This window comes from Acartia tonsa, chromosome 3, assembly GCF_053477335.1.
Source record: "Acartia tonsa isolate MP-2025a chromosome 3, ASM5347733v1, whole genome shotgun sequence".
In the NCBI taxonomy this organism is placed as follows: Eukaryota; Metazoa; Arthropoda; class Copepoda; order Calanoida; family Acartiidae; genus Acartia; species Acartia tonsa.
Genome location: NC_137262.1, coordinates 45,863,240 through 45,876,126, shown reverse-complemented (window position 1 = coordinate 45,876,126; position 12,887 = coordinate 45,863,240). Strand labels below are relative to the sequence as shown.

Genomic DNA, 12,887 nt, shown 5'->3' with positions numbered 1-12,887 from the left:
TCATTGGCTGATTTTTAATTTGAACATATAATAGGTCAGCTATCTGACAAAGATATCAAATTTAATGCTTCATTGAAGCAAAAACAAGCAAATTGATTTTACATTTTAATCTACTGTTCTTTTTATGCTTAATATGTTTTTAGCTAGTTATTTCTGCGCTACTTATGAATATAACTGTGCTTGTTTTATCTTTACTAATAAGGACAATGCTTGCTTTCAATCTTTAGTAGGGAGACTTATTCTGAAAAAATTTTTATTGCCATTGTCAAATTAGAAAGGATATTTGCCTAATGAAATGATTGAAGCAAATAGGAAATAGAAGTCTGGGCTTATGTACTGATTTGTAGTTTAAGTTATTTCTTATATAAATATCATCTGTGAAAAAATCTTTGTCTGTCCAGTTCTGCTATTAGGTTATCAATAGCGGCCACGCCCCTTTGGGGCCTCAAGGGTCATTTTAGTTTTAAAGGTAAAAATTTTGTTTGGTAGAGGGATTTTTTCCAGGGGTGATTTCTCTTGAGATGGTGTTGGTACCCTCTCCAAAATAGTTATAAACCTTTCCTGGACCTATTTGAGGCTTCACTGTAAAGGAGACTCTTATCAATTCAGTGGTTAGTTAAATCTTAAGCCTATAAGAATCCTGTTACTTTTATATAAGGATAACTATCTGAATCTCTACTCTAGCACACAATGCTTTTAAGATCAAAGAACAAACGTTTCTAAAAAGCTCAACGAATTCCATTTAATATTAGACAAACTTTGTAGACTGATCAATAATATGATTTTAGATAAAATATATAAATTAGAAAATTTATTGCTTTTTAAATCACATTGTTCAAAATTATCCTTAATCTTTATAAAGAAAATGTACTTTTTTCAGAATGAGTAAAAGTAAAAATCTATAAAAAAAAAACACATTATGAGTATCTTTTTTCCAAAACATAGCAAGAACTCTAACTTAACTCTTTACTAAATGTTCTATTTCTACTTATAGTAATGTTTAATCAGCCCACGTATGTTGTTACCTATTAGTTATAGGGACAGGTATTCAGATAATCGAATCGTATTATCGACAGCTTTCAGCGAATGTTAAATTTAAAAATTATAAGATTAAAACCGTGAGGGGCCGAAGTCTCGAGGTCCCAGAACTGGTATCAATTTTAATGATTTTTATTTTATTATTCTTGGAAAATTGTAATAAGATGCTATACATGATTTTTCAGTATCGCTGAGAACCGGTTCTAGTGGATATTAATCGGTTTTGTAGTCATACTTGAAAAAAAATATTATATAATAGGAAAAATGGGCTAAGTAAATAACATGAAAATTGGAGTAAAGTTAAACAAATTTAGTTACAGACCATCGATAGCAAAGATTATGTAGGTTGCTATAAATAGAAACTTTACTTTTTTAGATTACATGTCCCTTGCGATAATTTTTATTTTTGGAGATGAAAATATAACGTTATATAACGTTTGTTAGGGCTTTATATGTAATTGCAAAAACCTAATTGTTTTAGTAGTAAAGCCGCTATATAAATTACTTTTGAATAAATCCTCGAAACCAACTAAATTTAGAAAATCAAATACCCCCAAAACAGCAAATTAGAAAATTAATTTGTTTTACTTCATAACATGGATCTAAGGGGATAAGACAATAGCCGATAAATTGAAATACATTCCCTATAATGATACAGAACTTTTCCCTTCCTGTAGATTACAATCAATTTGCTTCAATTGGTGGTTGAAATGTTTGGACACTCAACTTAATGAATCTAGCAATCAAAATTAATTAAAAGTTTCCAAATTTCCTAAGCCAATAAATAAGAAACTGTTATTTTAAAACTTTGAGGACTAGTGTAATAACAGTCCAATGTCTTCTTCCTCCCTGATTTCAGAAGCTTTTTCGTTTAAAAATTTATATGGAAGACAAATTTTTCTTCCATACAAGCGATTCACGTAAAAAATCGCCTAAACTTAGCATAAATAGGCCACAAAAAGTGCTTTCAATTTGTTTCTTTTTTGCATAACTTAAACTTCATACATATACTCTATCTTAAAGCATCTTAGGGTTTGTGTTCGAAGGACGGGGTGGAAGAAAATAGCCTAAAACCATCCCAGGACTTCGATTTTGAGAATAGTATTGCCAACACCATCCGGGGTTTAATATAAGGCTTATCTTAACTGGACAACTCAATCGGTTCTGTGGTTAGCCAGGCCCAAACAAAGAAATCCTTACTACTACATATTACAGGATTATTCAATTGGTGTATGTCATTCTACTAGCTGCTGTATAATAACAGTATTAGTCGGGAAGATCAATGCGTCAATAATATTAAGTCATACTAACTCTCATTCAGCGATAAGACGTTATAATGAACCTACAATTTTAATTTTTGGAGTTTAGTCCCTTTCGTGGCAACGCACCTTAATGGGCGATTTGTCGTATTTTCAAAATGACGTTTGACAGGTTATTTTAGGTTAGGTTATATTAAGTTAGGTGATTGCCCCGCAGGGTTAGTGCCCAGGGAAGGAGCTAGAACTATGAGAAAAGCTACTGTGAAAATACGAATAAACGCCACTAAAGGGACGTTGCCACGAAAGAGACTATACCCATTTTTGTAATATTTACATGTTTACAATGGCTACTTATGGACAAATTTTTCTTGTTTTCAAGAAATTTTCGGCCTTGATAAAATAAAGTGAAATTATTATTTGTAATACGATGAAAATTTTGCAAAATTTCAAGTGTTTTTAGCAAATCATTTGATATTGAATTACAGTTAAATCTGTCTATATTTGCTGTTTTTAATGCATTTTCTACATATTTTTGCAATCAACAAGGATAGTTATGTCCATAGAAGTACAACTTTTTCAATTTATAAAGAAGAAAAAGAAAAGGCAACACATGTAAAAGATTCATTTATATATACTACGTCCCTACACCCCTAGAGCCCTCTAGTGTTTGGAACCTTTGAATTAATTTTTTTTTAGAATTCTTTAAATACTTTAATTTTAGGTTTAAGCCTTATTGTAAGTAGTTTAGGATTAACCTCCCTAAAAACATAATAATTTTATTCTCATTTTGATTTTTAATGAATAATTGTATACTAGAGCCATGTGTTCAAAAATAAAATTAAAAATTGACAAAGGGCAAAATAATGATTTTATTAAAACGTCCTTTTACTTTTTAGTTGATTGTTAATTATTACCTAGAATTTATTAATTAACCAATTAAGTAACGGCAAATACTCACAATAAAATGCATAAGATTACTATTGTTTTAGGCTTTTTAATTCATTTTTACATCTTTTTAGTAACGGGTTAATTCATAATTGATAGATAATAGCTTTTTAATTAATAAAAATTGTATACTTTTGTATTATAGAATTATGCAGCAATTTTTAGTAGCGAAGCTACTCTAGTAATATGGTCTGTAAGTTCGTCATGCATTGTTGATAATACAGCATCTATGTATTTTCGTATTTTTCTTTGCACCTTCATGGACTTTCTCTCTTTAATCAGAATTATTACTTTTTATCTAAATAATATTATTACTGTATTATTTTTACTGTTCTTTAAGATTTCAAGTTTTGTTAACTTTAAGTTTCTGCGTTAAATTTGGAGATAAACATGATTGTTGTATAATAGAATTATGCAGCTTTTTTAAAAGCGAAGCTTTTCTATAATTAGGATCGGTCCGTCCGTCCGTCACGGATAGCTTTTTTCGTTAATTTAGACATATTTGAATTGTCCTATCGATTTCAAATTTTGCATGGTGATTCCTTTAGTAGTTAGGTACGATTTAGAAAGCGTAGCAACTCTATAATCATTACCAAAATGTCCGTACGTCCATTTTAAACATGTTGATTTTTTTACTTTTTTAAATAGCTTTTTTCGTTAATTTAGGCATGTTTGAATTGTCCTTTCGATTTCAAATTTTGCATGGTGATTCTTGTAATAGTTAGGTACGAGTTAGAAAGCGTAGCAACTCTATAATCATTACCAGAATGTCCGTACGTCCATTTTAAACATGTTGATTTTTTTTACATTTTTAACAACAAATTTGTATGTGACCTAATTATTCGATTGGTCTGTTTTTTGGTATACTGATTCCTGGGACAACAAAGTACAATATTATAAGCGAAGCAACTCTATAATCAAGTCCAAAAAATGTAAGTATGTCTATAATCATTATCCTGTATCAATCAGTTTTTCAACAAATTTACTTATAATTTTTCTTTGACTCTTATACATTCGCATTCTGATTATTCAGTTCTGACATTATACAAGTGTTAATGTCCGTTTGTCCTACCGTTTCAGAGCTTCGCTTTTGTGGATGTTGTCATCCTTGTTAATGCTATTTTTACATAACGTTATCGCGGTATAAAATAAAATTAAAGAAAACTCCTTAAACCGTAAATTCTTGGATCCGTTTTTATGACTTTAACAAGGATGTTCTTTTCCAGTAGTAGCAATACTTTCTGGAAAAATGGCTTAATGTATAGAAAACATATTGCATTTTAAACCAAATGCATAGACGTCCAAGGGTCGGAGTACGCTTTGAAACCATTCATTTCACCCTCCTAAAAATTTAAAAATACATCAGATTACCCCCCTCAAACCTTTCAAACCCACCTTTAAATACAAAACTTTGACGTCCCTGACTAAACGTGTCATATTTTGCTATACATTATTACATTTTTTTTAACTGCATATCAGCTATTACGAGCCAAGTGCACTCATAACTGACCAATCAACCGACCTACCAACCAAAATACTTATAGAACAACTTCGTTACTTAAAACAAACAGTTTAGAACCCTCCCTCATAATATGCTCTTTTGATATGCACGGAAAATAATGTTTTTACGCCTTAAAACTCTTTTCATATTCAGAACCTTAAAATCTTATGTAAAGGAAGTTTAACAAGATTTGAAATGTCCAGAGTTGCACAGATTATCAAAAATAACAAGGACTATTATACGGATAAGCAGCGTTGCTAGTATTATATTTCCTTGTTATTTAGAGCAAATTTAAAGCAATATTTAATAATCAATATAATCACCTATAAACAACGAAATTTTTTTCAGTTTAGCCTCGAAACCGATTAATATTCGCTGGATTAGAATCATTTTTAGGCCATACTGAAAAATCTTGTATCGATTTAAAGACAAATTTCTATAATGGTTGTATTTGGCAATGGAAAGACAAGCGGACAAACTATGACATGTCTTAATTATCGAGAAACTGCGCTACAAAAATAATAGGGAGGGATTTTTAAAAAAGCAATATAATGTTAATATAAAGTTAAGGTGCAAAAAAAGGGTTTTAAAATTAAAATAACAATAAAGGGGAGGTGTAAAAAGGGACTTAAAATCGGAAACTAAAAAAGTGAAATAGTTATGCTTCATATACCACCCTTCACTATGGAATATTAGGCTTGTAAAGAATTTTAAAGTTTTACTAATGTTAGAATTTCTAACCAAATAATCTTTCTCTGTATTTCTGTTATACAATATCTCTAAAATAGCGTTACTTTCCCAAAAAACATTATTGGAGGATGGGATAACGAAACTTTTGCCTTTTCTGTCAGTTGAAAATAAGAAATGTAATTTTTGTCAAGTACCCCTTCGAAACGGAGTAATATCCGATGAATTAGAACTGGTTTCAGCCATATTAAATAAATGTCATCAATTTAATTTCCGCGGAAAGCTGTCTATAGTACGTTGCGATAAATAGATATTCTTCATCTAATTTAATTGTACATATCTAAGCAACAAGTAAATCCTATTCTTGACTTGCAGAAAAGCTGAAAGCAAATAGTTGCTGCAACTTTATGCTGTTTTGTGTCATTTTCAATTTTTTTTAAACAAGCAAAATAAAATGGAATAATCGTCCTATCCCTAGAAAACATTATGATGAGCAATCATTAGCCTAACATTAACTTACACTTGTACGTAGTTCTCATTATTTACCATAAGCAAATAATACATCTCAATAATGGATATACAATATTCGTGGATAATATGACAGGGGGGAAATTGTTGTGAATTTTGGTTGCTAACATGGATATTTTTCATTGGTCCGTTCGCATCAACTAGGAGGAGAGTGGATGTGGTAAAGGTGGTGGATGGGGGGGGGTGGTATTTTAGCCGGCCAATGGCTTACTTTATTAGAGTAAATGATAATCTGGTGTAAGATCCACGTAATAATAAATCCATTATCTCATTAATCCCAGTGGAGCTGGGAAATATCGTGTTAACAAACAATTTCAAAGGTTTATTTCGACATTTTGTGATATTTCGGAAAGGTTGAAATGTTTCTGAAATATTTATCATAATTAGGTTTTATAATTAAATTTCATTTAGAAGGATGTTTAGGGTGTGCGTCAAGAAGCCCCTTGATAAGACCCTGATTTCATTGAAAACATACAACGCATTTAAAATATGCTAACAACCGTTTTGACAGATTTACATACATACCCCAGTTTTAAAGTAGCTGCGCTACTTAGATCGGTCATTAACCTAAACAAAATATTTACCCTTTTATGTTTGACTTTTCTTTCTTCTAATATTTATTTTTGTCAATTTTTTTAGTTTTCTAAAAAAGGGCAAGATTGACAAACATTGATTTATGTTGACATTTTTTTCTTTGCAAAAATTTGCAGTTTCTCTTTAAACTGATAGTAGACCACTAGATTTTCCTGTTTTGATTATTATATTAGACTAGGTTAAGTAGAGGCTAGAAAATCCTAGCATGGTGTAAACTTTTTATTTCTAGTTGGTAAAATGAGGGTCTTCAAAGTTTGAGGTGGTTATTCACCCCTTTTCTTCCTACCTTGGACGTCTATGCTTTGAATTGTCTTTTAACACCTAATTTAGTATGTTGAAAATGATTGAGGGGGTTTATAATGGTCCATTATTCAGCTTGCGGGATAATACCCAAAAATTAAGTTGCAAATTGCAAATTACCATTTTTGGATTATTATTTTGGTGAGGTTGTGTTGCCTTAAGTTGATAGTAGTTAAAATAATCAAGGACAATTCTGTCCATAAATAGCAAAGCAACATCATATTAAAGTTGTTTTCAAATACTAATGTACTCTACACTAAACTGAAATACTTATAATATAACATAAGTTTTTACCGACTTGAAAACTTTATTTGGAACAGACTGAAATTTTAATGAAGGACATGTCAAACACACGAATATTACCAGATTATAGAGAACCTAAGATTCAAAAATATATTTTCGATAATTATAAAATTAAACATATATTTTTTATTTCAGCGCCGCGAGTTCGAATACCAGGCCCAACCGCCGTCACTCGTTCTGACACAACCGCCGGTGCCACAATGAGAAACGGCGGCTCTGGCAGCGGTGTTGGCAGCCGGACAGCCTCGGAAATAATGAAACCTGTGGGCCGGCTAAAATCTCCAGCAAGAGTGACGTCACTAAGTCCACCCAGAAATGGTAGCAGCAATTCTATGACTAGTCAAACAAGAACAAATGGAGTCCAAAAATCCGGCAAATTTAAAACAGATGATTCCGACGGGAGAACAAAAGGTGGCGGCGTTACGCGTACATCTACACTGCCGTTACGCGGCAACGATGCCACTTCACGGATACGTTCAGCCGCAAACAGCCAATCGCCAATAAGAGGCCAACAACGCATTACTCAAAGCGCCACCTTTTCCGCAAAATCTGGCCGTTCTATCGAGCGTGTCAGCTCGCAGATAAGCCGCGAAAAACGGCCAACCGCCAAAAGTCCGGAACATAACAACAGCTTAAGACTCGTTAGAAATAACGATAAAACGACAACGGCCAAAACGGCCACCAGTGATCGATTATCTAGTCAACGATATCGTATTGCCGATATGAAGGTGGGTAGTAGTGCTACAATAGAACGGACCGGAATACCAGTGAAAAACAGCGAAAATTCGAGGATTAGTAGCACCAACAAACACAACAGTGATAATAGAAGTGAATTAGTAAAAACGCGGCTGTATTCAAACAATAGTCAACTAAGCAACCGCGAAATTTACTCATCACACAGCTTTAACAGCCTACAGCGGCCGCGGGTGGACCGCAGCTCTAGCCGCGCCAGCACGATGAGCCAGCAGTCCTGTGCTAGTAGTGTGGCGAGTTCGAAGCCCTGGCGTAATGGAAGTTTAAAGCAGAGGGCGGGTATTACACCCGCCTCGCCTATGGTTAGAACTAAACATCAAACAGAAAGGTAGGTCAGTAATCAGGGACAAGACAATAGCCGATAAATTGGTGTACAGTACATCCTCTATGATAATTCACATAATACCCCTTCTGTAGATTATAATTAGTGGTTAAAACGTTTGGACACTCATCTTAATGAATCAACCAATTCGAATTCAGTACAAAATAAGTTGTTAAGCCAAGTTTGGAAAACTTTATGATAAAACTTTGGGGACTAGTGTGAAAAACAGTCCAATTTCCCCTCCCTCCCAGGTTTATGATCCTATAATATAATAAGGTTTTTAATTTGTCCATTAAGACCTTACTAATTGAATTCTTCATTTTCACAGTGGTTTTAGAATATTTTATTTCAATATGTAAGTCTTACTACATTACTGCACTTCCTTACCTTGGCGCTAGGGGCTCAGCCGCTAATAAATCCTAAATTTAAATTGCAAATTTGAGTAAGAAGAAAGGGTTGTGTAGAATAATTTACCTTTCATTTTCATCTCCCTCCCTAGGTAATTTAAATATATTTTTGATCAAAACTTTATTGAATTTTATGTATCCTAAAATCATTAAAATATAACTTAATTATAGTGAAATTATTATAATTGGAATCAAATTATTTCAACTATTATAATTATGTGCAAAATAATATATGTGTAATAATTAATGAATAAAAAATACTTATAACGAAAACAGTAAAAGTGTCTGACTATGACGTCAGAAAAAATTAACAATTAACCAATGAGAAGCCAGTATTCACAATGGTAAAATATATAGCGGCCTCTCATTGGTTAATTGTTATTTTTTTCTGACGTCATAGTCAGACACTTTTACCGTTTTCCTTATAACTTACAACGCTTCTGTTGACTTTGACTGTTACTGATATGACGAATGGACAGACCTTATTTATAGATTAGCTTCGCTGCTAGCAATCTAAAGCCATATCAATAAAGATTAATCATAATTACTATGTGTAAAGAAAACAAGTTCGACCATATCCGATAATTCATAAAAAAGCAATGCTTGAAAATTAGATTAGAGAAAATAAGTAAAAATAATGGTCATATAGATTAGTAAAAAGTTTCATAATCCTTTAAAAGACATATAGATCTTCAATTTTAATAGTTTTTATCGACTTTACGTTATTAAATCTAAGTAGTCATGGCTGACATAATAACAGACGTACATTCACATCAACGTGTATAGAGTAGCTTCGCTCCTAAAATTATTATACACCGCATTCAAAAAAGAAAACGCGCTGCGGGAACTATAAAAAAATTCTCATATGAATTGGATTGTTTAAGGCCTTGAGCGTATTAACTTTGTAATCTAATCGAAAAATAATCAGATTTTCGCAATTTATACCAATATAATATATACATAATGGCATATGAGAGAAAGTAAAAAAAAGTAAAAGCTGTTTTTATGGCCTAATTCAGTTTTTAAACTTTTTTATCATAATAGTGCATTTGCCCCTAACCTAAAAGTTTCGAAAATGTACATCTTAAAGAGGGTAGGGGTACATTTTCATCATTTTTTGGGGGGGGTATCTTTAAGTTCTTTATTTCTGAATTTTTCTGTAAAAGGAAATATCATTTCTTTTATATAAGAAGCTCTTTAATTGTTTTCCAATGCACTTTTCTATCCCTGGTCAACATATGTATGGTTTAATTTTGTTTTCAATGGGTCTTTCTTTTTCATTTTAATTCCTTTCTGTTCATATATAAAGGTACAGGGTGATTTAAAAGTTTGAAGCATATAAAACAAAGTTCATAGTAAGACCCTGTAAACATTTGTTACCGCACCCTTTAGAAAAACACAAGCATATAACATACAGTAGTAGAACCCTGTAAACATTTATTACCGCACCCTGTTGAAAAACACAATCATATAACACATTATACAGGGTGTTTCAATAGAAACGTTTTTTTTTAAATCTTAATTATGCATAGAAAGTAAAAACATTATATAAAATGCTTTATATATTTGGAAAACCTATTCTGGGACATTTATGTTTCAAAAATTTAAAAATTATTTTTTCAACAAACTATGCCTTAAAAACCGGTTTTTCCAAAGACCTTATTTTTGAAGATTTACAGATTTAAAGATTGTGGAAAAAATGTTCACATTTTTAAAATTCAAATTGCGCGGCTTGTATTAATAGTAGAAAAACGTTATGCATATCGTTGGAATTGTCATAAACTCTATTTTTTGGAAATATAAGTGCCATTTTTGTGCTATTTGTAGTTTAGGAGCTACGTGATAAAATGTTCCAACTTACTTAAAACTTTTCAACCTTTCTCACAATTTTCAACGTAGCTCCAAACTACAAATAGCACAAAAATGGCACTTATATTTCCAAAAAATAGAGTTTATGACAATTCTAACGATATGCATGGCGTTTTTCTACTATTAATACAAGCCGCGCAATTTGAATTTTAAAAATGTGAACATTTTTTCCACAACCTGAAATCCCTAAATCTTCAAAAATAAGGCCCTTGTAAAAACCGGTTTATAAGGCATGATTTATTGAAAAAATTATTTTCAAATATTTGAAACATAAATGTCCCAAAATAGGTTTTCCAAATATATAAAGCATTTTATATAATTGTTATATTTTCTATGCATAATTAAGATTTGAAAAAAAAACGTTTCTATTGAAACACCCTGTAGTATAGGACCATGTAAACATTTGTTGCCACACCCTGTAGAAAAACACAAGCATATAACACACTATAGTAGGACCCTGTAAACATTTATTACCGCACCCTGTTGAAAAACACAAGCATATAACACACTATAGTAGGACCCTGTAAACATTTGTTACTGCACCCTGTAGAAAAACACAAGCATATAACACACTATAGTAGGACCCTGTAAACATTTGTTACTGCACCCTGTAGAAAAACACAAGCATATAACACACTATAGTAGGACCCTGTAAACATTTGTTACCGCACCCTGTAGAAAAACACAAGCATATAACGCGTGGAATGAATTGCATTTTCCATCCATCAATCAAAATTAAGACATTCATACGAGTTTGCACACCAACTGTGAGAGTCCCGGCAAAACTACGAGACATGTTTGCTGTTTTCTGTTAGTTGTCAGATTCGTGTACATCTTACAAAGTAAATAATGCTGCAATGTCAGGCGCTTGACACAAATAAGCAGTTTATTAGAAAAGGATAATTAGATCTTTATTTCTATATAAGATAATCCTTATTTTGGCTATTTTTAGCATTTTCTCTGTAACAATGAGAAAACACCTTGTATTATATATATCATGGCCTAGTCGGAATAATAAACTATTGTAAATTAGGCGATTCAAAGATTTCAATTTGAAATGATGCAAAAAATAGCCTAAAACTAGGACAATCACACTTTTCTCTGAAAATTGTAGACAGATTGTTTTAGTGTTTTCAGAGAAGTTACTGGACACACATACATACATACATCCTGTTACTTGCTGCTTTAATACATCGGCTACTTTTTGATATTTTGTAGTACAAATAAGTAGGAATTTATTCAAATAAAAAAAACTTTGACAAAGCAAAGCATACCATAGTCAACCAACCAATGGAATTAGGGATATAGACATGTATGCTATACATACGGACATATCTTCTTATAGAGTAGCTTTCATGCACTAAAATAGTAAAAAACAGGGGTCTTAAGGGATAAGACATTGAACGATAAATAGAATTACATTCCCAATGTTGATAAACATTAGTTGAAAAGTCATCTCGCACTAGTTAAGAACCTACCATTTAGTACCCAAAGTTTTTAAGATGACGGGTTTATAAAATATTGGATTACTCGTGTAATTTACAGTCCAATGTACCCCCTCCCTTCCTGATTAGAACAGGAAAGACAAAGATTTATGTAAAAAGAAAAATCTTTAAAGAACACTTATGCATATTTGAGCTAAAAAGTAAGTAAGACATATGCTTTTCAAAATGTAATGTTATTAAACATGCACCTAATGCTTATGCCTATTACAAGTGGTTTCTAATGGTGGAGGAGGGATTCCCTTACCCCTTTCGTTCATTCATCCCCCTAAATTTTGCCAAGGGGATATATGGGAAGAAAATACTTATAGAACATGGTTGCAAGATTAGATTTGTTGAAAATAGCTACACCACTAGTTTTTATTTTCCTGTGTGATTGAATCAGATACTCAAAATGTTACGAGTTTTCCTTTAAAAACACAACATAATAAGAATTTCTCTATTTTTAATTTGAAATTGATAGGAAAAATCATCGGATTATAAAGCTCATTTTCTTTTTAAATTAATCTGTTATCATATCTTTCTCAGATATTAAGGGATAGGACAATGAGCGAAAAATTAATCTTCTACCAATTCAAACATGTAAAATTCTGACTTTACACAGTCCACTCGAAGCGACAGTAAGAGAAAAAAAATTTCCCAGACAAAAGGCCAACTGTTTCGAAAATGTCCCAATCAACATATAAATTTAGTGGAAAAACGAAAATCTTAAAATGAGGCCTTTTTGAGAAAATTAGATTTGAAAATTACAAGTTCAATTTTCATCCCCTAGGAGTTACCGCCAATTCATGGCAAGAAAAGCAAAGATTATTTATTTAAAATTTTGAATAAGTTTGCTTTTATAAAGTTCTTCATAAAACCACTCCTGAAGGGAGTTAA

At 31.8% G+C, this 12,887-nt stretch overlaps 2 protein-coding genes across 2 annotated transcripts in view; one reads left to right on the top strand and one right to left on the bottom strand.

Annotated features, from left to right (window-relative positions):
- LOC145314340 (uncharacterized) overlaps nucleotides 1–12,887 on the top strand; it is a 336,127-nt gene that overhangs the window by 81,070 nt on the left and 242,170 nt on the right. The window contains exon 2 of the mRNA XM_080154215.1: nucleotides 7,291–8,236. Coding sequence (XP_080010341.1) covers nucleotides 7,291–8,236 — 946 coding nt within the window. The remainder of the gene's footprint in view (nucleotides 1–7,290; nucleotides 8,237–12,887) is intronic.
- poe (E3 ubiquitin-protein ligase-like protein poe) overlaps nucleotides 1–12,887 on the bottom strand; it is a 415,170-nt gene that overhangs the window by 322,655 nt on the left and 79,628 nt on the right. The gene's annotated exons all lie outside the window — the stretch shown is intronic.